General features: G+C 51.4%; 7 protein-coding genes and 1 non-coding gene across 8 annotated transcripts; 2 read left to right on the forward strand and 6 right to left on the reverse strand.

Annotated features, from left to right (window-relative positions):
* Positions 1 to 744: 744 nt before the first annotated feature.
* On the reverse strand, positions 745 to 827 carry STEHIDRAFT_t280. Its single transcript has one exon. It is a non-coding gene; the product is annotated as a tRNA-Thr (tRNA).
* Positions 828 to 1,823: 996 nt separating this feature from the next.
* On the reverse strand, positions 1,824 to 3,135 carry STEHIDRAFT_125638 (uncharacterized protein). The gene is made up of 2 exons (XM_007310011.1): positions 2,575 to 3,135; positions 1,824 to 2,525 (listed from the first exon to the last, which is right to left on the reverse strand). The coding sequence occupies exon 1, from the start codon at positions 3,013 to 3,015 to the stop codon at positions 2,725 to 2,727; it is 291 nt and encodes a 96-aa protein (XP_007310073.1). The 5' UTR covers positions 3,016 to 3,135; the 3' UTR covers positions 1,824 to 2,525; positions 2,575 to 2,724.
* A 288-nt stretch (positions 3,136 to 3,423) lies between these two features.
* STEHIDRAFT_172341 (uncharacterized protein) lies at positions 3,424 to 4,018 on the reverse strand. Its single transcript, XM_007310012.1, has 2 exons — positions 3,590 to 4,018; positions 3,424 to 3,513 (listed from the first exon to the last, which is right to left on the reverse strand). The coding sequence occupies exon 1, from the start codon at positions 3,982 to 3,984 to the stop codon at positions 3,601 to 3,603; it is 384 nt and encodes a 127-aa protein (XP_007310074.1). The 5' UTR covers positions 3,985 to 4,018; the 3' UTR covers positions 3,424 to 3,513; positions 3,590 to 3,600.
* A 471-nt stretch (positions 4,019 to 4,489) lies between these two features.
* On the reverse strand, positions 4,490 to 4,873 carry STEHIDRAFT_162366 (uncharacterized protein; the record flags this gene model as incomplete). The annotated part of the gene is made up of 1 exon (XM_007310013.1): positions 4,490 to 4,873. One exon carries the CDS (start codon positions 4,871 to 4,873, stop codon positions 4,490 to 4,492), a length of 384 nt encoding a protein of 127 aa, XP_007310075.1.
* Positions 4,874 to 5,137: 264 nt separating this feature from the next.
* On the reverse strand, positions 5,138 to 7,434 carry STEHIDRAFT_104885 (beta-lactamase/transpeptidase-like protein). Its single transcript, XM_007310014.1, has 6 exons — positions 7,048 to 7,434; positions 6,741 to 6,976; positions 6,562 to 6,670; positions 6,250 to 6,498; positions 5,998 to 6,186; positions 5,138 to 5,925 (listed from the first exon to the last, which is right to left on the reverse strand). Exons 1-6 carry the CDS (start codon positions 7,384 to 7,386, stop codon positions 5,212 to 5,214), a joined length of 1,836 nt encoding a protein of 611 aa, XP_007310076.1. The 5' UTR covers positions 7,387 to 7,434; the 3' UTR covers positions 5,138 to 5,211.
* A 2,810-nt stretch (positions 7,435 to 10,244) lies between these two features.
* On the reverse strand, positions 10,245 to 12,984 carry STEHIDRAFT_162368 (uncharacterized protein; the record flags this gene model as incomplete). The annotated part of the gene is made up of 6 exons (XM_007310015.1): positions 10,245 to 10,429; positions 10,527 to 10,710; positions 10,771 to 10,822; positions 12,102 to 12,204; positions 12,284 to 12,832; positions 12,924 to 12,984. The coding sequence occupies 6 exons, from the start codon at positions 12,982 to 12,984 to the stop codon at positions 10,245 to 10,247; spliced, it is 1,134 nt and encodes a 377-aa protein (XP_007310077.1).
* Positions 12,985 to 13,522: 538 nt separating this feature from the next.
* STEHIDRAFT_67988 (Metallo-dependent hydrolase) lies at positions 13,523 to 15,608 on the forward strand (the record flags this gene model as incomplete). The annotated part of the gene is made up of 11 exons (XM_007309960.1): positions 13,523 to 13,642; positions 13,705 to 13,769; positions 13,823 to 13,954; positions 14,015 to 14,033; positions 14,092 to 14,438; positions 14,491 to 14,664; positions 14,917 to 14,971; positions 15,042 to 15,087; positions 15,145 to 15,262; positions 15,322 to 15,417; positions 15,479 to 15,608. 11 exons carry the CDS (start codon positions 13,523 to 13,525, stop codon positions 15,606 to 15,608), a joined length of 1,302 nt encoding a protein of 433 aa, XP_007310022.1.
* A 1,521-nt stretch (positions 15,609 to 17,129) lies between these two features.
* STEHIDRAFT_162370 (beta-lactamase) lies at positions 17,130 to 19,130 on the forward strand (the record flags this gene model as incomplete). The annotated part of the gene is made up of 12 exons (XM_007310016.1): positions 17,130 to 17,172; positions 17,232 to 17,411; positions 17,475 to 17,530; positions 17,611 to 17,698; positions 17,752 to 17,822; positions 17,880 to 17,928; positions 18,002 to 18,117; positions 18,177 to 18,392; positions 18,476 to 18,632; positions 18,723 to 18,830; positions 18,895 to 18,964; positions 19,043 to 19,130. 12 exons carry the CDS (start codon positions 17,130 to 17,132, stop codon positions 19,128 to 19,130), a joined length of 1,242 nt encoding a protein of 413 aa, XP_007310078.1.
* Positions 19,131 to 23,800: the final 4,670 nt, after the last annotated feature.

The raw sequence follows: 23,800 nt of genomic DNA on the forward strand, positions 1-23,800 counted from the left end.
GTATGGCCTGGTCAGCACAGTCCATCATGTTTTGCTACAGATCCTCGAGGCTGCCAATGATCGATGGTGACATTGCCACGAAGCCCATTTGACGCCGCACGACACAGTTGCTTTGTCTTCGTACCATGGAGTCAATAGACACAGGCAGGTGGAAGATGCCTTCATACAGCAGACACGAGTGTACTCAGAGTACGGGTACAAGCGCGGTAGCGTGACGGCGTGGCCGATCCTATGAGTCATCGTCCTATACCGGACGTTCAATCCAGCTGGCAGGCAAAGCCGTCGTGTCGTTGCAGAAGGGAAACAAGGTAGTTCGTTGGAGGGCACCAACAAAGAACTCACTCATAACTGAGCAAATTAAAGAGAATGCAGCATACGGCTGAGTGATCATGAGGATGAAGGTTTCCCTTAGTAGAAAGGGATAAAAGGAGAGGAACATCTTTACTATGCCCGCTGGCTGGATTGAACAACCGACCTTGATCTATTCCGCGCGTTCAGATCTGGTAGGTGTCAGGTAGCGGGCAACTCGACGTCTCCGCCACCGCGTCGCCACCACGTCTCCCCCTTTGGGCGCCGCGTTCCCACGCGCCACCCTCGCGTTGTCTCATCTGGAACCGACTTTTCAGCCTCGGCTATCGCCGTAACGTCGGCCATCGAACATCGTTTCGCATGCGCGTCCAGCTCCGGCCCACGACATTTCGCAGGGCCCTATTACAGTTTGTTTGCTTTTGCAAAAGTATACCATGCCCGATGGCTGATTCGAACAACCGACCTCATCATGTGCGCGCTGATACGAGTGACGCGCTCTACCACTGAGCTAATCGGGCATGCCTGTTGCAGACTTTGATAACAATCTAACTGGATGGAAAAGAGTCAGCCAGGCGGAGTTACAAGCGAAGCCAAGGTCGCTCCTGTATGGCTTGGTAAAAGCACATCATTAAAATACCTGGTAGGTGATACGAAAAAACTGTCAATGGGACGGCAGACATTAGACGGTCGACAGATCCCCGGTCAGGTTGACTTCAGTCTGAGGCAGGTCTGAGGATGCGCGCTGGTGGCAGGTCGGGGATGCGTTGTGAGTAAATGACGATCAAATGACGATGCTATCGGTGGTCAGTACTTATCACGTTAACGTAAGCTACGTTACGTAAGCAAGGAATCGATACGAGTGATGCGCTCTACCACTGAGCTAAGAGGGCATGCAATGAAGAGGATATTGCAGGTCTGTATCCGGAAGCCTCCGTGCCATGTGCATCTATATAGTTTTCCCTCTGCTCTTCACTCAAGCAACGTCCTGTACTAAAGGCGTATCAGGAGTACAATATGGAATGATTATTTGGTGGGCCTATGCTGGAGGGGAACAAGGCGTGCTGGTAGTGGCGACGAAATTACGAAGTGAGTGGTGGCGCCAGGCGGATCCGGACGATTTGTTGTTGCAGACTTGTAGTGGCGTCCCAATTATCAGCAATCGCGCTGAAAGAAGAATGATGGTAAGATGAGGAGAGCAAAATACCAACGAGGCGGAACATGTAGCTCACGGTCTAGTACTTATCTCAACACAAAAAAGAGTGCTCTCCTCGAGAAAGTTGTGTGAGAAAAGGTGACCAAGAGGGACAGGACCTCCAGAGGGCGGTCAGGCCAGAAAATGTTGCTACTTCTGACGGTAGAGTCGTACCCACTCGCGAGAGCTGAACAGGGAGTGACGATGGGCGTCAAGAGGGGCCGACACCAACCGCTACAGCCCTGTAGACTGACCTCGCCTCGTCAGAGCCACAAACTCATGCAGTTCAATGCTAGAAATATTGGACAACAACGTAATGCATGTGGTGTGTATTAAAACGCAGAAAAAATGTGAGAGGCAGATAAGTGAGATCTATGGCGCAAAATGAACGTCCGGGAGCTCAGATGTAAGAGTCTGAAGGGAGAACTAGAACGGGATAAAGCATCGTCGCAATCACCCCAAGAAGTGAATCAACGTAGTGTGTAAAAGTATGTACGAGAGCCCGTGGTTCGAAAAAAGGTGCACGGCAAGTAAAAAAGAAAGGCACGGACACTGGTATGCTTGACCCGGACCCCATCTCCCCCGTCGTCCGCATTAAATACTGCAAACTATCATCCCTCGAAAGCGTCCAAGCAACAGTCGGCAGACCCCGAACCAAGAGCACTTTTGATCCAAGACCATCCCGTCCTACGACGATCAGAGCAGAATAGCGCCCACAACGGCTCCCAACACGGTGACACCCAATGCCACAGCCCCTCCGCTCCCGCCTACGGGACTCGCGATCATCCTGGCGGCGCCGTTCGATGCAGATGAGGTCGATGTTGATGAACCGCTTGCCGAAGAACCGGATCGTGATGCAGACGACAAAGTGGCACTCGAGGCGGAGGTTAGCGAGGCAGAGGTGAAGGACAGTGATACTGAGCTGGAGGCGATATTGCAGAATGACTGGGCCAGATTTTCAGAGTTACTAAGGTCCTCTTGGCATCCGGCGAGCACGCAGGACTCGAGGTCCGTGGAGAATGAACTATTCGAGGTTTAGGACGACATCAAGTGAGATATAAATGGTAACGTACGTGGAGGGGCAGAAACAGTCCACATCGACGACTGACGAGCAGTTGGCGGAAGAGACGGACTGCGAGAAGCAGTTGAGTACTGTGCACAGTCCGTAGTCAACATCACGTCAACGCTATTTCGTCACCCCAGGCAGAAAAGATGCAAATTCACTAACAGCACGTCGAGTAGCCAGAGAGGCTAGGATAGCTGGCAGTCGTCGTCGAGGTCGCAGTGGTGGTTGTGTCGCTCGGGGTTATAGTGATGGGTACAACCGTGGTTGAGCCGTTGTTTGTCACAGTGACACTCGAGTAGATAGTCGAGTTGGCGGCTGAGGTCACCGATCCCGACCTGCTTGCCGACGACGAAGCAACTGAAGATGCTGGACTAGTTGTCGTTTGAGCGACGGCAAAGAAAGGCGAGACGAGGGAAATGAGGAAAACGGAAGTGGGTAGAGAGAGCATTGCGTTGTTCGCTGATGTCGTTAGGAACAGAGAGTGTGAGACGTGATATTAGAAAAAAATAGATGGCGATAATGGACGGACGAGATGAGGCGCAGGGGTGGACGAAACCTGCGGCGAGGAGGACGACGGCGAAGGTGAAGGGCGAAGTTCAGGCGGTTACGGCCATCGCAGAGGCGCAGGTCGGTGGCTGTGCCGCTCTTTCTCAGCCACGCTAGCGCTCCAAACCGGGCTTCTTCTTCCGCCACGTCCTTTCTGCGCCGTATCCAGCTTGCGATACCAGCGAGTTGGAATCTTCAGCAGCAAGTCCACTTCATTCCTCAAGGACTCTACACGCTCTCGTTATCCGTTCAAGCCTGTGTTGGCTCGTTTTCAGGACATGTCGACATCTGAATTTAACAATCAAACATGATCTGGCTCAACGCAACCGTCAATTATTCTTGGCTACAAATGTAGGCACGAATCTGTGGGGATCCTTCGCCAGACCCTGTATATCGCCAACTATACATCCCACATTTTCGCATAAGAGTATTATATCAGTTTCGCTAGAGGCAACACGAACGGAAAGTTCACCTACCACCGCGGACTCTAAACTGGGGCCAATCTCTTCGCCGCATCTAGCGTCTCTCCGGGCGAGCTATTGAACCCTAACTTTGCCTGTGGTGCATACTCTCTAATCGCATTCACCAACTTCTCAAAGTACAACGTGAGCTCCGGCTTCCCCCGTACTCCGAAACCAATGACCACCACATCCCACTTCATCTTCTGTAGCTTGTCGACGATGGGCGAGACAATAGAGTCGGGCGCGGATTCAAATCCCTCCGGACCGCAGAAGAGGCTCTCGTAGTTGTAGCCTGTCTTGGGCATATCTGTGTCCAGTTTGTCCAGGCTGGTGCGGAGCTGCTCTCTCAAGTGCTCGGGGATCATAGGATCCTTGTAGGAAAGACCGAAGAGCAAGATGGATGGTGCCATGTGTTTGTTTGTACAGCGGTCAAGATTAGAGTCGTCGCGAGTGGGTACGTGAATCAATGCTCATCTTTTGTTTTATACCTCAATCCCTTCGAAGCCGGAGTTTTTAGGCGTCATCGTTGTACAGGCTCTTGTGCACGTACAACTTCTCCTTGATCCAATACCTTACAAAGTTCAGGACTCGATGACTCCACGCTGGTCCCGTGCAGCCTTTGCTTACAATGATATAGCAAATCCTGGCACGAACCCTCCCACCGGTGTGCTCTGAGGCATGACGCGTTCCCCGGCATGCGCAGTGCTGAGAACCACTGGTCACAAGAGCTTTGGTATGCCTTGGAGGCTGCATGATCAACAGCGAAATTGTCATATTTCCGCACCCGATCTAACGCGATCGTCTTGAATCATCACGGGACCCTCCGACCGCCACAATGCTCACTGTGTTTATCATCAGCAACGACCATGCCGTCCGTGAGGGAGACACACGTACCTGTCTACCGTGAAACGCTCCTTATATCGGCGCCAGCCTTTTCGCCGCATCAACCGCCTCTTCGGGCAACGTACTGAATCCCAGCTTTGCCTGCGGTGCATACTCCCTAATCGCATTCACCAACCCTTCAAAATACAGCGTCAACTCCGGCTTCGCTCTGATCCCAAATCCTATAACCACCACCTCCCACTTCGTCTTCTGCAGTGTGTCCACGATGAGCGGGATGGTGGACTCGGGGGTGGGTTCGAGACCCTCGGGGCCGGACATCATTGTTGTGTGGTTGTAGCCGGCTGCGGTCATGTTTATGTTCAGTTTGTCGATGCTGGCGCGCAGCTTAGCCTTGACATCTTCGGGAACGGGAGAATCATCGAAGGAGAGACCGAATATTAGGACAGACGGTGCCATTCTGCGACCTTGGGTGGGTATGTGATGCGTCGGTCTCTAGGCGGGGTGACGTGCTCGGACTCACAGTCGTCTCCTGCTTTATAGCTTTGCGCTCTCGACTTTGACGCTGATGAGCGTCATCACCAAAAGTCAGGATCACTAAATACGAACGACCATGGACCTCCATCGGGTTCTCAGAGCACACTTTGCGAAGGCAGATAGCTATCCTTGTCGTGTAGGACTGATGTTGAGAGCACCGTGCCTTTTCGGGCGTGTATTTTCTCAGTAAAGTCACACGACAGCCAGTCTATCTCCATCGTGCATATTGGAGCTATCACAAGTAGTATGCCGACTTCATCTTACATCTTGTCAAACCACGCGTCCGCTATCTCTTGTATTCCACCTCCCTTCCTCTGTCTATCCGTATTTTTCTCCACCACCGTCCCGACCAGCCCAAAGCCTCTCACATCTCCACTCTCCCCATCGACAACAAACTCGATCTCAGTCCCATCTTGAGCCACTACCTCGAACGGAGTCTTATCAGCGCCGTATCCTTCTACGAACAACGCCGTCAAGTCCCAGGTGAATCTTTGGCCGCTGATGTGGATGAAGCGGATGTACGGAGCCCACGCGCTGGGATACGCAGCAAATAGCTGTGGCTTGTCGATAGAGGGCGTAGAGTGGTTGGATGTGAGTGCGTGTGCGTCGACGGCGGCGAAGGCGGAGAGAACATCGGCGCAGTACTGCGAGGTGCTGGATGGTGCACAGATTGTGAAGGTGTTATAACCCGAGTTGTTGTACGTGCCGGCGTAAGATTCCAATGCCAAGGGTGGTGACTCGGTACCCAAGACCTCGCTCGAAAGCGCCTTCGGTTGTGCTTCTGGGTCGATCCTTCCAGTTGCTGTGGACCCGTTTATTGCAAAAAGGCCGTCGATGATTTTATAGAGAAGAGGGGTGGAGACGGAGTGATACTTGTCGTCTGCATTGATAAGTGCGACCACCGCAATACCCTCCGATGGCATGAATGAGACTAGCGCCGTAGCGCCTGGCAGACCACCGCTATGCAGCACAATCTGTGATGTCATTGTAAGCATTAGATCCTGGTCGGTAATAATAGAAGAATCCGACACAATCATCATACACACATCATGTCCCTGGTACGACATTCGCCCCCACGCCATACCATAACCCATAATAGACAACCCAGAAGCTCCTGGTTTCCCGTCAAGGATATTGTGAGCAGTCGTCGCCTCCTCGAAAGCAGAGCGCGGAATGATCGATTGATTAGTTCGTGGGTCGATGCCCGAGTTCATCAAGGTTCGCGTCCATGCCTCCTACGAGTATGACCACAGGAATAAGTATTAAGGCCCTTTTCTCGAGAGAGAAGCTCCACGTACAAGGTCCTCTACCGTCGTTATTATACCTCCTGCACCGGCTAACAGCTCCTCATTCACGGTATCGAACCATTGCGGAATTCGTCGGCCAAACGATGACCAAGTTTGCGTGAACCTGCCGGACGCATGAGCTGTCTTCGAAGAGTACGTGGTGGAAGTCATGTTGAGAGGAGCAAAGATTCTTTTCTCGACGAAAGCCGTGTAATTCATCCCCGAATACTTCGTGATGATATGCTGGGCGACGATGTACATCTATAGTAGTGAAGGAAGACGATCAAGGAATTGTATCACCCAGATAAGCACATGGAATTTCACGATGTTGTTGTATGACCATTGGGCTCTGAGCTCGAAGGCCGGCCTCAGATATTGAAGACGAGAGATGGCAATAGCAGCCGTGTCTGAAGGAGAATAAGCAGCATCGTGCCTAAATGTGGCCAACGGACGAGGTGAGTTACGAAGGTGAGAATCAGACACACAAAACGATGAATATCTACCTGGGAACTCCGGAAACGTGAGATAGAATATCCCTTATGTTGGCCTTTTCCTCTGCCCACTGGTCCATAAGGTTCCATTCTCCGGGCAAGAGATCTTTAACCTTGGTATCCCAGTCGAACAGGACCACAGATTCGGGAAGTAACGTGGTGTTGCGTCCATGAGCGAAGTCATCCATCAAGATGCCCATGGATGCGGCGAGGAAAGCCTTCGAGCACGATCCGATATACATCAGCGTCTTGATAATCGAACGCATATGAGCCAACCATCACTGTAATATGAGGAAACATAGAGTGTCGCCTTGCTCACGTCTGTGGCCAGGGCCTCTCCGTCTTCTGTTCTGTTTCCCCATGCAGCAAACTCGCTCTCGCCAGAGTTCTGAAAGACGCCAAGGGCCAGACCAGGTACACCATTTTCCCGCATGATAGTCTCCACATACATAGAGAGCTCTGGAGTAATCGCCTGTTTAGTATATGAAGCATGACCTGACGTCCCGTCGACAAAAATGGGGGGTTTGGGATGCAGTGAAAGCTGGGGCGATAGTAGAACCTGCCAGTGCTGTTGACCATTTGGGAGGGTTATAGACGAGAGAAATCCTACGGAATAGACAAGAAAAGTCGATAAAGCGGCAGCGAGAGGTCCAAACATCGGAAGTCAGCTTTCTGCAAGTTTGGATATGAGAACCTGAACTTTGACAGAACACAGAGCTAGGTTACAATGCAGTCAGAGAACTCGGTCGATGTTCCATATATATGTGCAACGATAGTTTGCAGTCGAGTCAGAAAGCTGAGCTCCTCGACCCAGAGTGGATTCTAGTATCAACGTCGACTTTGCGTCGACTGCGAAGTGGTCAGCGTGATTGCCCACGAGTATTGATCATCCGAGTCATTGGTGTCACCATCGGGGTTGTCCGGACACGCCACATCAAGGTGCATGGTCGGGCCACACTTTTTCTTTTTCTCTGTACGACCTGTTTGGTCTGCCATAAATTCGGGTTCATGTCTCCATGTTTCAACATCAATTTCGGAAATGGAGACAATCTAAACAGCAAGGAACTGTAATCCCACAACCGAATGCCATATCTCGGGGGGTCTTTCGGAGACTCTTCATGACCACCAATCATCATGGCGATCGGTTATGAGACTTGAGGGTCGACGTTGGTCCCCTGCTGGAATTACGGGTTGAGATTTATGTAGCGTAAGTAGTAGCTTGAGCGAGTGGACACAATGGAGCACCAAACCGCTTCGGAGAGACTCAAGCATGAGAGCCAGCGAGCAAATGTCTAGGTCCGACCCGAAATCCAAAATCTTGGGTCTTTCCATGCGCACGGACTAGTGGTCTTTCCGTCCAAGGCCGCATGAGGGATAGGGCCTCACGATTTTGGCCAATTCCGTCCACATCCCGGGATGGGACCTCCGTCAGCGCAAGAAGGGCCCGCGCTTCGTGGGAACCGGGTTTGTCCAACCCAAATCACTAGTGGCCTGATTCTTTCGACTGAAGATGGTCCGGTATCCATTTTTTGGATATATATATCGCTATTTTGGCCGAGATATCAGGTTAACCAGGCCACCCAGTTATCGCGAATAGGGCCTCGAGATCGACCACCCACTTTCGTCCGTATAGGGATGGAAGATTGATAATATTTGGGTCCGAATCTGTCCGCACTAGAATAGGACCTCCTTGGGATATGTACGGGTCCTCAGCAAGTCAGCGGGGGGCATAACAAAGCTTAGGGGCGAGAGTTAGCAGCGATAGGTGCACGAAGACGGAACCTGAGAGGATTAAGTTGAGCCAAGGGATTGTCTTCGTCGAGGCGTCTCGTGTTTTATGCCGTTGGACAAGCTACACCTCGAGATTTCATGTCGGTGTCGATATTGATCAGGCCGCCGATCGTCTAGCTGAGCGCACTCCTACTTGAGTAAACACAAAGACCTGAAGAAAGCTGCAGGTGCGTCAAAAGCTGTATGCGCATAGAAGGCCTGTCGTTCCACTCACCTGTTAGTAAGCGTCTGCTGGCTTCCCTCAGAGGGTCGGACTCTGAGGTACTAGCCTGGACCACGACAAGGTCGACGCTATCCCAGGGGAGTCTTGAGGCTTTTGAGGAGCGTCGTCACTTAGTTGAGGACGATGATGCCGATAATCAGAGCGTCGAGCGTCTGGCACTTGAGGCCGTCTTATTCCCACTCACACATCTGTAAAAAAAGACAAAACTGTACCAGACACGTCAGAAAATACATGTGAATCGAGCCGCCAATCCACTCACCTGTTAGTAAGCGTCAGTTGGCTTCCCTCAGAGGATCGGACTCTGAGGTACTAGAGCCCCTGGACCACGACAAGGTCGACGCTCTCCCAGGGGACCGGTTTTGGCGCTGTTGAAGCCCGGTGTCGACATCGTGTTTGATCTCATTCGTGAGGTCGAAGTAGCCTAGCTTTAGCAAAACCAGCCCCATCTCAAGCACAGCAACCTAGAGGCCAAACCACCCGAAAACCACCGCCTGGTCTTGATGTCGTGCTTGATTGGAGTCGTCGACCGAACTCATCGTCGTGTCCGAGCGTTGACGATCAGGACGTCGATCGTCTTGAGCTTACCACACTCACGCACCTGAAGTAAAACTACAGAGGACGGGTCAGACGAGATATAGGTTGAAGAGAGTGGGAGAGACTCGCCGGTTGTTGTAACTATCACGCGAGCGTCTGTTGGCTTCCCTCCGAAGAGGTACTGAGCCCCTGGACCACGACAAGGTCGACGCTCCACCAGGGGGCCGGCCTTGACGCTCTTGAAGCCCGGTGTCGATGTCGCTCAGCTCTAGCAAGACCAAGCCCAGCCCAGCAGTCTAGAAATTAAGCGCACAAGACCCAGCAACCTAAAGACCAAGCCCACGAGAACCAGTAGACGAAGAGACCCACCCGAACCCGAGACCCAGCCCAAGACGCCCCAGAGACCGCCGCTTGGTCTTGACATCGAGCCCGATTGGAGTTGTCGACCGGACTCATCGTCGTGCCCGAGCGTCGATCTTCAGGGTGTCGATCGTCTTGAGCTTACCACAATCACTCACACGCATCTGAAGTAAAACTGCACAGAACGGGTCAGAAGAAAGATACTGTGGATCCGAGCGCCAATCCACTCACCTGTCAGTAAGCGTCTGTTGGCTTCCCTCAGGGAATCGAACTCTGAGGTACTAGAGCCCCTGAACCACGACAAGGTCGACGCTATCACAGGGGAATCTTGAGGCTTTGAGGAACGTCGTCGCTTAGTTGGCGACGATGATGCCGATAACCAGAGCGTCGAGCGTCTTGCACTTGAAGTCGCGTTACTCACACTCACACACCTGTAAAAGAAACTGTTCCAGACGCGTCAGAAAGTACCAGTGGATTGAGGCACAAACTCACTCACCTGTTAGTAAACGTCTGTTGGCTTCCCTCAGAGGGTCGGACTCTGAGGTACTAGAGCCCCTGGACCACGGCAAGGTCGACGCTATCCCAGGGGGGTCTTGAGGCTGTTGAGGTTAGTCGTCGTGCTTGATCTCGCTCGTGAGGTCGATGTCGCCTAGCCCAAGATCCAGCCCAGAGACCCAAGGTCCAGCGAAGAGACCCAGCACGAGCACAGAGACCTCAGAAGCCCAGAAGCCCAAGCCCAGCGACCCCAGCCCAGATAAGCACCCAAGGCCCAGCACAGACACCCCCAGGAACCCTAGCCGAGACCCAAGACCCAGCACAGAGACCCCAGCACAGAGACCCAGCATCGATCCCCCAGCCCAGCACCGAAAAAGAAGTAAAAGAAAACGCACCTTCAAGCATGCTCGTGCTTGACGTCTTGACACGTCGGCGGTCCAAGAAAGTGGTGGCAGGGAAGAACAACACCGACGGGCAGCAAGTCAGCAACGATTTCGACAAAGTAGATAGAATGGACGCACCTTGATAGAGTGGCGGCAAATGGGGTAGCGTTGTTGTGGATGGCGGTCGTTGTTGAGGCTGTATGGGAGAACGAGTGTCAGTGGCAGAAGAAGCAAACAGTGAATGCGCCATACGCACCTGGTGTCGGAGACCGTCGCGGACAGTGGTCGCTATAGTCGAGGAGGGGAAGCTAGAAAAAGACCTAAAAAGAGATGAGTGAGGGAGAGGAAGGAGGTTGAGGGAGGGCGGGGAGGCAGAGGGGAGGGGAGGAGGGAGGAGAAGATGGGAGTCGAGAGGAAACCCGGATATCGAAAAGGCGTAGGCCCCGCAGCCCTTATATAGAGAAATCGGAAGAAGCCCCGTGCGAAAATCGCAGATCATTCCGGCACTACGAAACGAGAACAAACAGATCAACGAACAAGCGAAAACGCATGATGCACAATAGCGCGGAATCCAGCGGTTTCCCAGGGTTTCAGGTCCGCTTCGCATTAGGCAGGCCCTCTAAACGCATGTCCGTTTTGGGAGATGGCTGGGCACCAATCCCTGTGCAACGTGTTATTGATAACGACGTGTCTGCGGTAAGAATACGAAAATGGAAGCGTGAGGAGAAATTCGAGACGGGACCCCGATTCGTTTTTTGCGCTTCGGTTAGCAAGTAACCCCCTTCTGATATATCTGTTTCACGAAACAAAAAGAAAAAATGAAGAGAACAAAACGAGATTTTTCGCGCCACCGAGAGAAGCGCGCCCACCAGGCTCGATCAACGTGTTTCGTGCTGTGCTTGTTGTGCTATAGCGAGAACAGCAGTCAGATAAGGAAGAAATAAAACGTTCCCATCAGAGAAGCCACCACATCAGATAAGCGAAACAGGAGTTGTGCGACGGACCCCGAGTATTGCTCAGCCAGAGGAGCACAAAGAGCCGTCCCGAAAAGGCGAACAGTCGAATTTCTGTGTCCGTCGGATAAGAAGTCCGAGATCCGGACTATTCGGAAAGATGCATGTCGATCCGTGGTCCGAGCGGACACGTGGTGAGCGAATGGGTGGCACAACGCTGTGGCGCCCTCACCGAGGACCGCCTGCCAGAGCCCAGAGGGAACCAGTGCATAGAGGGTAGTAGGAAGGAGAAGCAGTCAGGAGAGGAGGGAATGTAGAGATGTTTGGTGCGATGATGTATTAACCCAGTCGCTCAAGAAGGCCTTATATATGTACAAGACTCCGATGCCAATGGCACGCCGACAAAGCGAGGACTGCCGAGCGTGGCGGGCCATTAATGAGACAAAGCTGATCAAAATGGTACAAAGCGAAGAGCACGGGATGTTGGATAGTATGTACGGTACCGCTGTGTACGCTCGTCGTCATTATACTTGGACCATCGCGACGTGTGGCGGGAATAGAGGCAGCACCGACTTGACATGATGATGTTCCTGGTACCCGGCAAGGTTGAATATCCCACAGCTCATTATCTGACCTTGCCCTTCGATTATCCAGACTCGAATCAGACAAGGTGAGATCCCTGGAGTCGAAACTGGAGCTTGTAGGCGAGTGGCGAAGGAAATGCGCCAGCTTGTAGACTACCCAAGTCATCTTTCGATAAGGACTAGACCAGGTCAGAAGAACAACTAGGGCTGTAAGCCTTTGAAGAAGGCGCACCAGCAGTGTTCAATTGTCGAATTCGCATCCGCCAGTGATCCATCTGTATTCGTCCTCCTTCATCCACCCGCGCCACGACGTTCTTTATACCGTTACCACCCAAATCAGCTACATTCGTCCGCTTTTCCTTCTCCTTCGGAACTAGAGTCTTGACACTCTTAATCGCATTCTCCCTGGCAGTGATTAGCCTCCCAGCTTTCTTCACGTCGAGATGTTTCAGTAGGGTGGAGTAGTTATGAGCTTTCGCAGGTGATGGGGCGGATTTTGGGGGAGACGTGGCCGTCGGAGAGGTTGCAGAATGGTGGGAGATAGACTTCAGGCGTTTGGATGCGTGTAGTTGAGCATCGTTGTCGTCGCCGTTAGAGTTGGAGTTGGTAAGAGAAGCGGGATGAGATGTATGCTCCGGAGAGCGGGATCGTTTTCGAGGAATATGCACATCCGGCTGTGTCTTTTGGAACCAAGGCGGCAAAGATTTTTCAACAGAGGCAGATTCTCCGGGTTTATTAGGTTCACTAGGACTATTAGCGGTAGGTGCATCGTGAGAGGCTGCTAGCAGTGCGGATAGCGGTAGTGAAGGCAGTCTCCGACGAAGCGCATCCAGTTCGACACGAAGAGTAGCAAGATAGCAGTAAAAACCTACCGCTCAACTTGAAGACAATCCGAATACCCAGCAGAAGATAAAGCCTAGACCATGCACTCATGCCGTATGCTGTCCCGCGAGCATCAGAAAGCAATGTGTTCTCGCCCTGTGCAACGCATGAGAGGAACTTGTTGTAGTCGATGTCGTGTGGAAGAAAGTTGGAACTGGATGGGCCACATCGCTTGCGATTGGCCGACGGTGCACGTGGGCGGATGTGCCACTCCGCCTCGCGGAGCGTTGACCGAACCTCCGTCCCCTCAGTTTCGAATTTATCGTTCACAATCGCGGATAACGACCTCTCCCCGATATCCCGCCCCCGACAAATGGACTCAAGATATCATTCCCGACAGAAATTATGGGTGCATCCATGAATGCAAAATACTATCGAGCTTTCTCAAATCTACTGCAATTATGCCTTCATGCTCCGCGTTTGACCGCAAACTCATGAAGCACATGTACATCGCCCAGAGCCATCCAGTCCATATGGCCTTGACTGGTAGTCGATTCCTGATACACGGACGTCCGCGCTGGTTGTCACTTGCTCTTGACCACCACCATCCCTACATTTGACCCCCTCAGGGAATTGATTCTCGCTCAGCATGACTTCCCCCAACGGTCTCGTCTGCTTTACCAACTGTTTAATCCCTCTTGAAGATGGGAGTCTAGTCGAGAAGGACCTTTGGATTGACGAGAGAAGAGGTGTCATTCTGAATGCACAGGTGAGCTGGCAACATGGGAGTCCAAGCGGCGAAAATAGGACTGATGGATTCGCGTGACGCAGCAAACGTTCTTCGCCCGAAAGGAGCGGCCGGCGCGTATTGTAGACCTTGGAGGCAACATCATCAGGTACTTTCGAATCCTTCTTCATCTCAATACAGAAGGCTCACGTATTTCTGCAGTCCTGGTTTCCTTGACATACAGATCAATGGTGCCTACGGCTTCGATTTTTCCGTATACGAAGGCGACGATGAGCTGTATAGAAAAGGCCTCTTACACGTCTCTGAAAGCATTGTAGAGACAGGAGTCACCTCGTAGGCTATCCAACAGTTTCCTTACAAGCCGCCTAGGCCTAGCTAATTAGTTCCTATCAGCCTTATCCCGACTATTATCGTATGTCCTTGGTGTGACTTTCATGAATGTCTTCGAGGTGCTGACGTCGACCTCACAGACCCAAGAGAAATCTCTCTATCCCAAACTCCTCGATCTTCTTCGTCCGATTTCACCAGAGAATGGTGCAAACCTTCTCGGGTGGCACGCCGAAGGTCCCTTCCTCCAACTTGCTAAGAAGGGCGCGCACGCCAGCCCATTCCTTCGTTCCGCCCCCGAGCGTATCGCCACCTTCGAAGAAGTCTACGGTGCTGCGAATCTCGCACACAAGGAAGATTGGCTCATGAACCCCACAGATGACGCGTCCACGGGTGTCCGCATCATTACAGCCGCTCCTGAAATCGAGGGTGTGATGGACACAGTGAAGGACTTGACGGAGCGTGGAATTGTATTCTCTATTGGCCACAGGTATGTGTTTGTTTTTGGCAGCAGACACTCTAGCTGAAACCGACACTCTCAGTATTGCCACTACGGATATCGCGACGTCTGCTGTCCGCCACGGTGCGAGGTTGATCACCCATCTCTTCAACGCCATGCCTCAACTGCACCATCGCGACCCATCCATCATTGGTCTTATCAGCGCTTCTCCTCACCTGGACCCGCCCAGCTTCACTCCTATCACCACAAATGTCGCGTCTTATGGAGGTCTCGCTATGAGTCCGACCAGCACCACCCCAACTAGTCCTATTCGCTCTGGAACCGGGACTCCCACCGTTCACGCGCACTCGGAAGCATTTGACGATGGAGAGACTCCACCCCAAACGCCTATGTTGGCAGCGGCGAAGAAGGAGAGCAGGGTGCCAAAGCTTGAATTGCCCGAAAGAAAGGAAAGCAGGTCGGAGTTGCACCTTGACAAGGGACAGGTGGCGGATATGGCGTTTGAAAGGCCGTTCTATGAGCTCATTGTGGATGGAATACACTCGCACCCAAACTCCGTCAGAGTGAGTGTTCTGATTAATTCTTGATTTTGCGTGAAGATGTTGATGGTTTTTATTATTATCATTATTCCAGTTGGCATACAACACCTACCCCGAGGGCTGTATCCTTATCACCGATGGTGAGCCACATTCAGCCAAGATATTTTTCTGCAAACCATCTAATCTATGTACCGTAGCTATGAAAATTTTGGACCCCCATCTCAAGGATGGTGTTCATGAATGGCGCGACGGCAAACGCTTTGTCAAACAAGGTGTGAAGCTCTTCCTAGAAGGGACCGACACATTAGCCGGAAGGTATGTCGCGTCATTCCTTGACTGGTCTCTTCTGTCTTGTTGACTTGTGTGACGTAAAGCGTTGTAACTCTCGACACCTGTGTGCGCAACTTCTCCCGCTTCACCGGCTGCTCATTGGGCGAGGCTATCAAGTGTGCCACCTACAATCCTGCACGGTGAGTACAATTTTCGACATGTCTTATGAGCATTAAAACTAAACAATTTGAAACTTCACAGATGCTTAGGCATCGAGAATAAGAAGGGTACGCTGCGTCCAGGTGCAGACGCAGATCTGGTCGTCTTGGATAGAAAGGGCAATGTATTGAGTACTTGGATGAAGGGGAAGCAGGTGTGGGCTCACACCTAGAATGCAGGCTGTGCCTCACGTTGTTTTTATCTCCTTTAACGGTTCAGGATGGGGCGCCTTGTTGTGCTATGTTCTGCTTGGGTCACTGATATGTTTGAATCACTGTATTCTGCACTGTATGAAATAGTGTGGCGCGCCACAGTGCGACAATGACCGGCTACGCGATCACGTGGCACTCATGTAAACGCCGACCTTGTCGCGATTAGCGCGAAGCCGCTTTTTTCTCCATTTCCTCCCCTTGTCTTCGTCACCGTCTTCATCACCGTCAACGTGTCCAAAGAAGAGGACCTTTTGTGAGTCCATCATCTTTCGTTCCCACTCAAGAGTCCTCAATGCTCACAGTTTTTTTTTCAGAATAAGTGAATCCTGCGGATGGCAATCATTCAGTGCGAGAATCCGGCGTGCAGAACCGTACAGCCTTTCTACCAGATTTATCAACCCCTAGTGGGAGACGCGCAAGGAAGAGTCGTACGCGAAGATCTCTGGACGTTCGATCCCAATACAGGGAGGTGCGTCGGTGATGCGTCGAACAGACCGGGTGGACTGCCTCGAGCTCAAATGTGTTTCGGTTGCCAGTACGTCTCTTCTTCCTCTTTATGTACATACGCACATTGGTTGCCTTTATTTCATTCTCGTTTCATCTTTTCATATTTATTTTCTTGTAGTCAACGAACGGCCTGGATCTACTCCTCTGATCCTGCTCCTCCCGCTCCGTCAACCTGGAACCCCACTCCAGCTCAGCAGCAACAAGTCCTCAACGCACAGCCTGTCTGGTCCGTGAGGGCTGGCGGTAAATGTTGTAGTTGTCGAGGAAGCAGTTGTCAGGGTACATGTGGATGCTCCGCTGCTGGGAGGGCATGTTCCGTTCTGTGTGGGTGTGGCGGCCGGTGAGTCCCTCAGTCGATTTCTCGTCTCTCAGCTCTAATGCCCGCGCGTTATTCAATCTGGTATTCCTGCTCGACGATAAATTGTGTTCTAGAGGAGCCAATGGACACTGCCTTAACGGATTCACTCCTCCTGCTGATGCGGATCCTGGCCGCAAGAAGTGCGGCTGTTCTGGGGGATGCGGGCTATCGTCTTCGTACATTGGGTCCCAGTGCGGATGTGCCGCGCTTGCAGTAGGCTGCTCGGACGCCTGCAACTGTCGGGGCAACTGCATGAATGGGCACCGTTAATATCCTACACCTGCTCTGATTATGGATTTTGTCCCATTGTGGGCTTGTTGGTCGTTCCCCGCGTTCTGCTGGTTTTCTTCTTAGGCCGCGAGGGTGCAAGGTAACTGAACCGTCGAGACTTTGAATGCCTGGCCACCAATATCGTTGGTAGCAAAAGAATGCCCTTATCCCAAGGCCTCATTATCATTGCTATCTAAACACTAGACATTTTCTGTTCCTAGTATCGGAGCTCGGACCGAGGATCAAACACCCTTCATATAAGTATCTTCCTGGAAACAGTAAATCGGGTTACTCCTCGCCGTCCGTCTCGATGTTACAGTATTATTGGATGGCAAGTATTGCCATGATGTCGTTCCAACTACTACCGAGTGTCAGCGGTGCCGTGGTCAGTGAGTGATGCGATTCCTTGTTCGCTTCATCTTCCGTGCTGACCAGAGCACCATGATAGAGGATACCTTGAGATGGGGGTCGGCTCAAGACGTAGGTCTCGACCCGTTCTATGTCGGTGCCTTTGCGGACGTCGCGATCGTGAATACTACGTTCTATGAGGGATCCAACCATTCCATCATGCCGGGGGCGGTCACCCTTGCAGTGCAGGACGGAGTTGTTGTGTCGCATCAGGCTACTGGTACGTTTGTCAAGGCCTTTCGGTGCTCTTATATGTACTCAATCTATTTACAACCTTATGAAGGATATGCGTACAAGTATGCTGATTATAATGGAACATACCTACCTTGGTGGGAAATGGTGTGTTGTCTTTCATAGCGCTATCTGTCGGTCCTCATTCTGATATGTATATTCTCCCTTCGCGTGCGGCACGAACGTAGATTCCCATGACGAGGGATACCATATTCGACTTGGCTTCACTCACGAAGATGTTTACCGGTACTGTAGCAGGTACCCTAATGGACGAAGGTATATCCTCGCGGTGCGAACACCTTTATTTTTAACTGAATCGTATACTACAGGACTGTTAACCTTGAATGCTTCTGCCGCATCCTACGTCCCGCTCTTCGCCTCTAACGGCAAAGGCAAGCATGTTATTTATAACAACGTCATGCATCGCTGAACTCTATTGAACTTCTCAACTCTAGAGAATATTACTATCTTGAACCTGTTCACTCACACCTCTGGTCTACTGCCCGGTTAGTTGCGCATTTCGGCAAAACTGCGTAGATACAAATGCTCAACTTCCGAACATGGTCCCGTGTTTCGTAGACCCTGTACCAGACCTATGGACAAATTATAGCTCAATAGAGGAACGAATTGAAGCGTTCTTGACGACGACCCCCGAGGCACCTCCCAATACGGAATACGTTTACAGCGATATCAATGTGAGTGCCACACACTTTTTCGAACAGCGTGGGCTCTTTTGTGCTTATATGGTGACTAGTTCATGACTCTGGGTCACATATGCGAAGTCTTGACGAATAAGACGTTAGACGCGCTAATTCGTGAACGCATAACGGAACCGCTCGGCATGTCTAGCACTCGTTTCAACCCGCCTGAGGAGTGGAAGTCCAAGATTGCTCCAACAGAGTATCAGTACGGCCTACCGGACGGAGTGGGAGAGCTTGAACCTAGAAGGCCACAGCCAGTTTGGGGATCGGTGAGCCTGTTCATTTTTGTCACGCATGTGTTTCTATGGTCTTTCGGAACTAAATTCTTACTTGTGGCCATCTGCATCTGTAGGTGCATGACGAGAACGCGTGGGCTCTTGGAGGGGTGTCCGGACATGCCGGTCTGTTCAGTACGGCGTACGACCTCGCCATATTCAGTCAGATGATTCTCAACAACGGAACATACGGAGGAAAAAGGATCCTTCAGCCTGAAACTGTCGATAAGTTCTGTACGTCCTTGCCTCTCTTCTTTGTCTCCCCATATGCGGTATGTTTCTTCCTTCACGCGGTCCATTAATTGGTCGGTTGCCCGTCTCCAGTCTACAATTATAACACTGCATTCCCTGGGGATGATCATGGGCTCGCATGGGAGATCAATCAGTACTATTGGGGTGGCCTGCTCGCGACTAATCAGACCATTGGTCACAGTGAGTCAAAGGCGAGATGTGGTCTGACATTTTATCGCTCATCACACCGTTTCTGATCTTCCAGCGGGTTATACGGGTACGAGCATTGCGATCAAGCGGGATACCAACACAATAGCGATTCTGCTTACCAATCGGTACGTCCTTCTTGTCGAGTTGCCGTTGCCACGAACGGTCTTAAACAACAGACGGATTTCTTTGCGAACATATTCCAGCGTTCACCCGAATCGGAACTGGGGGAGCAATAATCCAGCTCGTGAGGCGGTCGGGACAATGCTCGCGCATTCGCTAGGTATCTTCTAATCTGTAACAATTTGTCGCACTCTCCCTCCATGGATCAAATGGTGCCTCCTATATAGAGTGCACAACTGATGGCTCGCCTTCCCTGATCGACATCGCTCCAAAGCGAGGCCTTAGATAGCATTATATGCTTTGCGACGCTTTTGATGTTGAACGGTCAAGCAACGTGCCGCAGACTGTCGATCTCTTGCCTCGCAAGGCTCCTCGGGTAAATAGGTTGATCTCGATCAGAACAACTCTGCAATCCAAGATCCTGACATTCCACATGAACTCGAGAACTTCTTCTATCTTCCCCTTTCTGAGTGCTAGGGCGTGCGATTGCGAATATCAAATGCTGTAGACACCGGCTCATCTTTGAAGGTGAGTGAACAACACTTTACCTCGGACGAGATTGGGAAAGCTAACTTTTGAAGCTTGTGGTGCCCTCTATCGTAACCCTTACGTGCATGAGTTTCTCTCTATGTTCACCATGGGAACTTCTTCCATGTCGGAAGGTGGCCCTTTCCGTACGAACAATAGGTCCAATGCGCTTGCGGCAGCGGCGAAATATATCCAAAGTGTTGCTAGGCATCAACGAGATAGTGAGGGCCCTTCACCGCTGAAACATCGTATTGGATACTGGCCTCGTTTGATGGGCTAGTACGCTACTGGGTTCAAGAAAATTATTGCGCTGATCTTTCGCATGGTCGAGGAACGTTAAGCTACCTCCATTGGTCGAGTCCGTACGCCATTTGGAACGCTGAAGTCGCCGGACGTGCCGATATGATGCGAGGAGTCTGGTCGACCAACGGCGAGAGAACTTCGCGATGTCGACCCTGAAGCATGAAGACATGTGTGACGAGGACACGATCTGTCGTTTGAACATTTACTCCATCGAATATCCATTCGTGGGCGATACTATACTCGAGTATGGAATGCTGAAGACGCTTAGCTTATGATTCATGAACACAAACTACCTTGGGCCTTGGGGCCTGCTTGAAAGTTCAGAGCAGCACGCCATTCGAAGTCTTGTGTATCATGCGTTCCTGCTGTGGGTGTCCCGGTGTGTCCTCCGTACTCTCTCACGTGTATTTCCATTTACTATGGCTCCAACTCCCACCTATCGACCATTGTGCGATCATTATTGACCCTGTCTCCCCTTGCTAGGTCGGACCGACCGTCCTGCTCTCAGCAGAATAGGCCGTCGGATCTCCAGTAAGAGGAAAACCGGTCCGTCCCGTTCTTCATGCGGTTGCCACCACTCGTGCTTGACCGGGCTGTCTCTGCTAGACCGCCTCCGAACTCTTTTCTACGTATAGGTACTTACAAGCCGATGACCGTGTCACGCTGCACACTGTGAAGTGCAGATCGCCGGTGTGACCCTTCTCCCCGGGCCACCCAGCCCGTCGCCACACCGAGAATGTCGGTGGGGACCCCTCTTTTAGCTGCCCGTCGACAAGCACACTCGATCGACGCTGATGTACCACAGCACTGTAGCGTAAGTCTCCCTTCCACCGTCCCGCAGGATAATCGGGCAACAGACCGATATTATCTACTAACCTCTCTGGGTGTGAAGCGCATGCACTCAAGTCCTGGGATCATACACCCGAGCAATCGTGGAGGTTAGTCCTTCGCTCTTCTCGCAAGTATCGGCATATGCTCCGCTCGAAAGGTCTTTCTCTCTCTTAGTGCCTACTCAGCGGACACAGTATTTCGGTGTACCGATGTGCAGAAAATGTAGGCTCGAGGACAGGATGATGTCGAAGTGTTCGGAGCGCCTGGGCAATATTTCCTTTTTGGTTGGTCGCCGGTAGGGTGTGTCTCCTTCAAGTGAATATTCCGTGTTAGTTGTCTGAGCTTTGGGGTGATGCTCGGAGGATCTGTCTTCATTCTAGCGAGGTTAGTGCCGTGATTCATTGGAGGTCCTCAAACGCTGCTTTGAACTCTAAGACTGGTTCGCAGAATTCTCGTCCTCTGAGTAGAAAAAAAAACAGATATTTCTGGGCGGTGAGACTGATCCAGATGTTCTTCGTCTTCATTCCTTCCTCATCTAGTCTGTCTCGCGCTAACTATACAATCCTTCCGGTAGCCCCAAAATCGCCGGTCATGGCCGCACCTGCGCCAAGCCTAGAGGTATCGAACGTTCAATATCCAACATTGCGCTTTTGGCGCTAAAGCGAGAGTCGCCGCAACGCACGAGCTCAAGCGTGAGCACGAGGTAGATGTGTCCGACTGGATCGATTTCCAGATTTATCCTTTCCTCCATATGTTGAGATGAAGCTGAGCCGACCTGCATGTTGGGCGCAATGTCAGGGTCTGTCGGTTCTACCGTGTACATTTCCATCAACGATGGTACAGTAGAGGCCGTTACCGTGTGATTATGCGGAGAATACAGTAGACCTAAGGAGCCGGGATTGACAGCTTGGGATGGGGATGGATAAGTAATCATGAACAGTAAGCCGACTTTGGAATTTAATCCGAATACTACGACTCCAACTTGTTCTTCCTAAACAGTTCATAACGCAGGCGTTGTGCTACCACTGCTTCGATAGGGGATCAGCGAGACGCCGACTGTTTACATGTTTAGCGCCGCAATCTAGTCTGTTTTGTTCGTCGGACAGAAGGCAAACGGCGCTTGTACGGTATCGGAACTATCATTCTCACTGCTTCAGTATGTTGCATTAGCGGACGAGGCGATGTGTCGCGACGAAGTCTGTGTGGTCGTCAACTGTCAAGAACTTGTGTCAGGTAAATATATGACTATGTACGGTGGCGGTGGCGCGCCACAGCTCCGTGTAGTTCGTTGACAGTTGACGATCCGAGTCGGGGGAGCACGGAGGTATTACTTAGTACATAGAGTCACGGAGGCAAAATCCAACGACACAGGAAAGGCTGCTTCCCATCGTCGTTGACAATGACACACCCCGACCGGTATCGAGCAAAGTCCTGCCTCGTCGGGTCGGCGTACTCATTGCCAACCATTTATTTCCGTGGGCGCTCACTGAATTGAACCGCACACGATTTCGTCCCGACCTAGAGGCTGTACAAACACCTTCTTTTTCTAAATTGAATCCACAGGGGTTTTATGATTTATGAATCAACAAAGAACCACTCTAGAAGGGCGACAAACGTCCTTCAAACACGTTCTACGAAAACTTCCGAATGCTATAACACGAGTATCACACTACGCCTTCCTACTATTCCGGGCGGTCCATCGCTTCAACGCGCGCTTTCAAATTAAAGTTGAACGTCCGCTAGAACCACTACGAGGCCGGACGAGCCCCCCCAGACTCTGCTTCCAACTTTGACCTCAGCGCTCTCGCTCTCCGGGTCCGACTACGGGTTCATAGGGAAAAAATTCATTGAAACTGTTTAAAGTTGCAAAAGATCTCGTGCGTTTAATTATTCGGGCGTTCCGTTCACGACTTGATTTCGGTTTGATGGCGGCCGTCCTTCCTCGCTACTGTGTTTGATGCGCTGATGCCACTAGGGAAAAAGCTACCTACGGTCCCGCCTCGTGCACCATGGGGTGTATGTAAACAGTATAGATAGTGGATAGTGGGTCAGTGGTCCAATGATTGAATGGCCAACATAGTGTAGTACTTCGGAGTTGGATGGAGAATATATGGCCGGAGGCCCACCGTCCATCTATCACGAGGCGACATTGTGTGATGCTTATTCCTTGTGCGACCTTACACTGCGCATTCGTACGTCCTCGAAGATCGAAGAGATATTTTGATGGGTTGGGATTCAATATTCAGATGAGAGACGAGACGAGACTCGTCTCGAGTCGCATCAGGAAAAAGCTGGAATCATTTGATCGGACTTGACTGAGCTCATGCTGTGCTGTGCTCCGAGTCGTCCATCTGTTCGACTAGTACGGTCGTACAATGCTAATTCGTCGAGCCTCATCACGGACTGTACTAGGACTGTACACATCCATCATATCAACGTTCACTTGAATCGGGGTGAACTTGTAGGATAGGTGCAGTCAATAGTGCGGGTTGTCAAATAATCAGATCGATATCAAGGTGGGGTTTGTTGGTTTCTAAGACCCCGAACCAAGCTGCGTCGACGTCGCTGATGGGAACGAAGTTGACAGTTCTGCGGTGGGTCGTCTTACTGTAGTGTTCTATATGATACAGTAGTCAGTGTAGTAGTAAGTCAGTCAGTAAGTATATCACCTACGCCACAACGAAAGGATGACTGTATCTCCTGCAGCCCTGATCATTGTGATTTCTATGACGCAGCGTCTGATCCACCGAGCTGAGCTGAGAGAGCTACCGACCAGATTTCATGAATCATACCAATCAGACAAATGTGTGTACCAGGACTGTCGATGGGCACCTACAGTACGAGTGCAGCTGACGTCGGAAGGTCGGCGGCATCGCTCAGTTACTTAAACTGAATGGTAGAGAGAGTGAACAGCGATCAGCGTGCGTCGCGATATGTATCGCCTCCGGTGATACTCACACAAGCCTGTAGTATGCAGGTGAACACTGAAGAGCGAGTCGAATTTCGAACGCAAACACGGTGCAGCACAGCTCGATGTCTAACTGCGGATAGAGGAATAAACGAGGGATCATCACAGATGACGCTAGTGCGGATGGTGAGACACTTTTCCACAGCCTACAGGAGGTCAATCCGCGGAAGAGAAACAATGTGAGCTTCGTCGCTCGTCGTAACCAGTCCCC

The sequence above is a fragment of the Stereum hirsutum genome (genome assembly GCF_000264905.1).
Source record: "Stereum hirsutum FP-91666 SS1 unplaced genomic scaffold STEHIscaffold_19, whole genome shotgun sequence".
Taxonomy (NCBI): domain Eukaryota; kingdom Fungi; phylum Basidiomycota; class Agaricomycetes; order Russulales; family Stereaceae; genus Stereum; species Stereum hirsutum.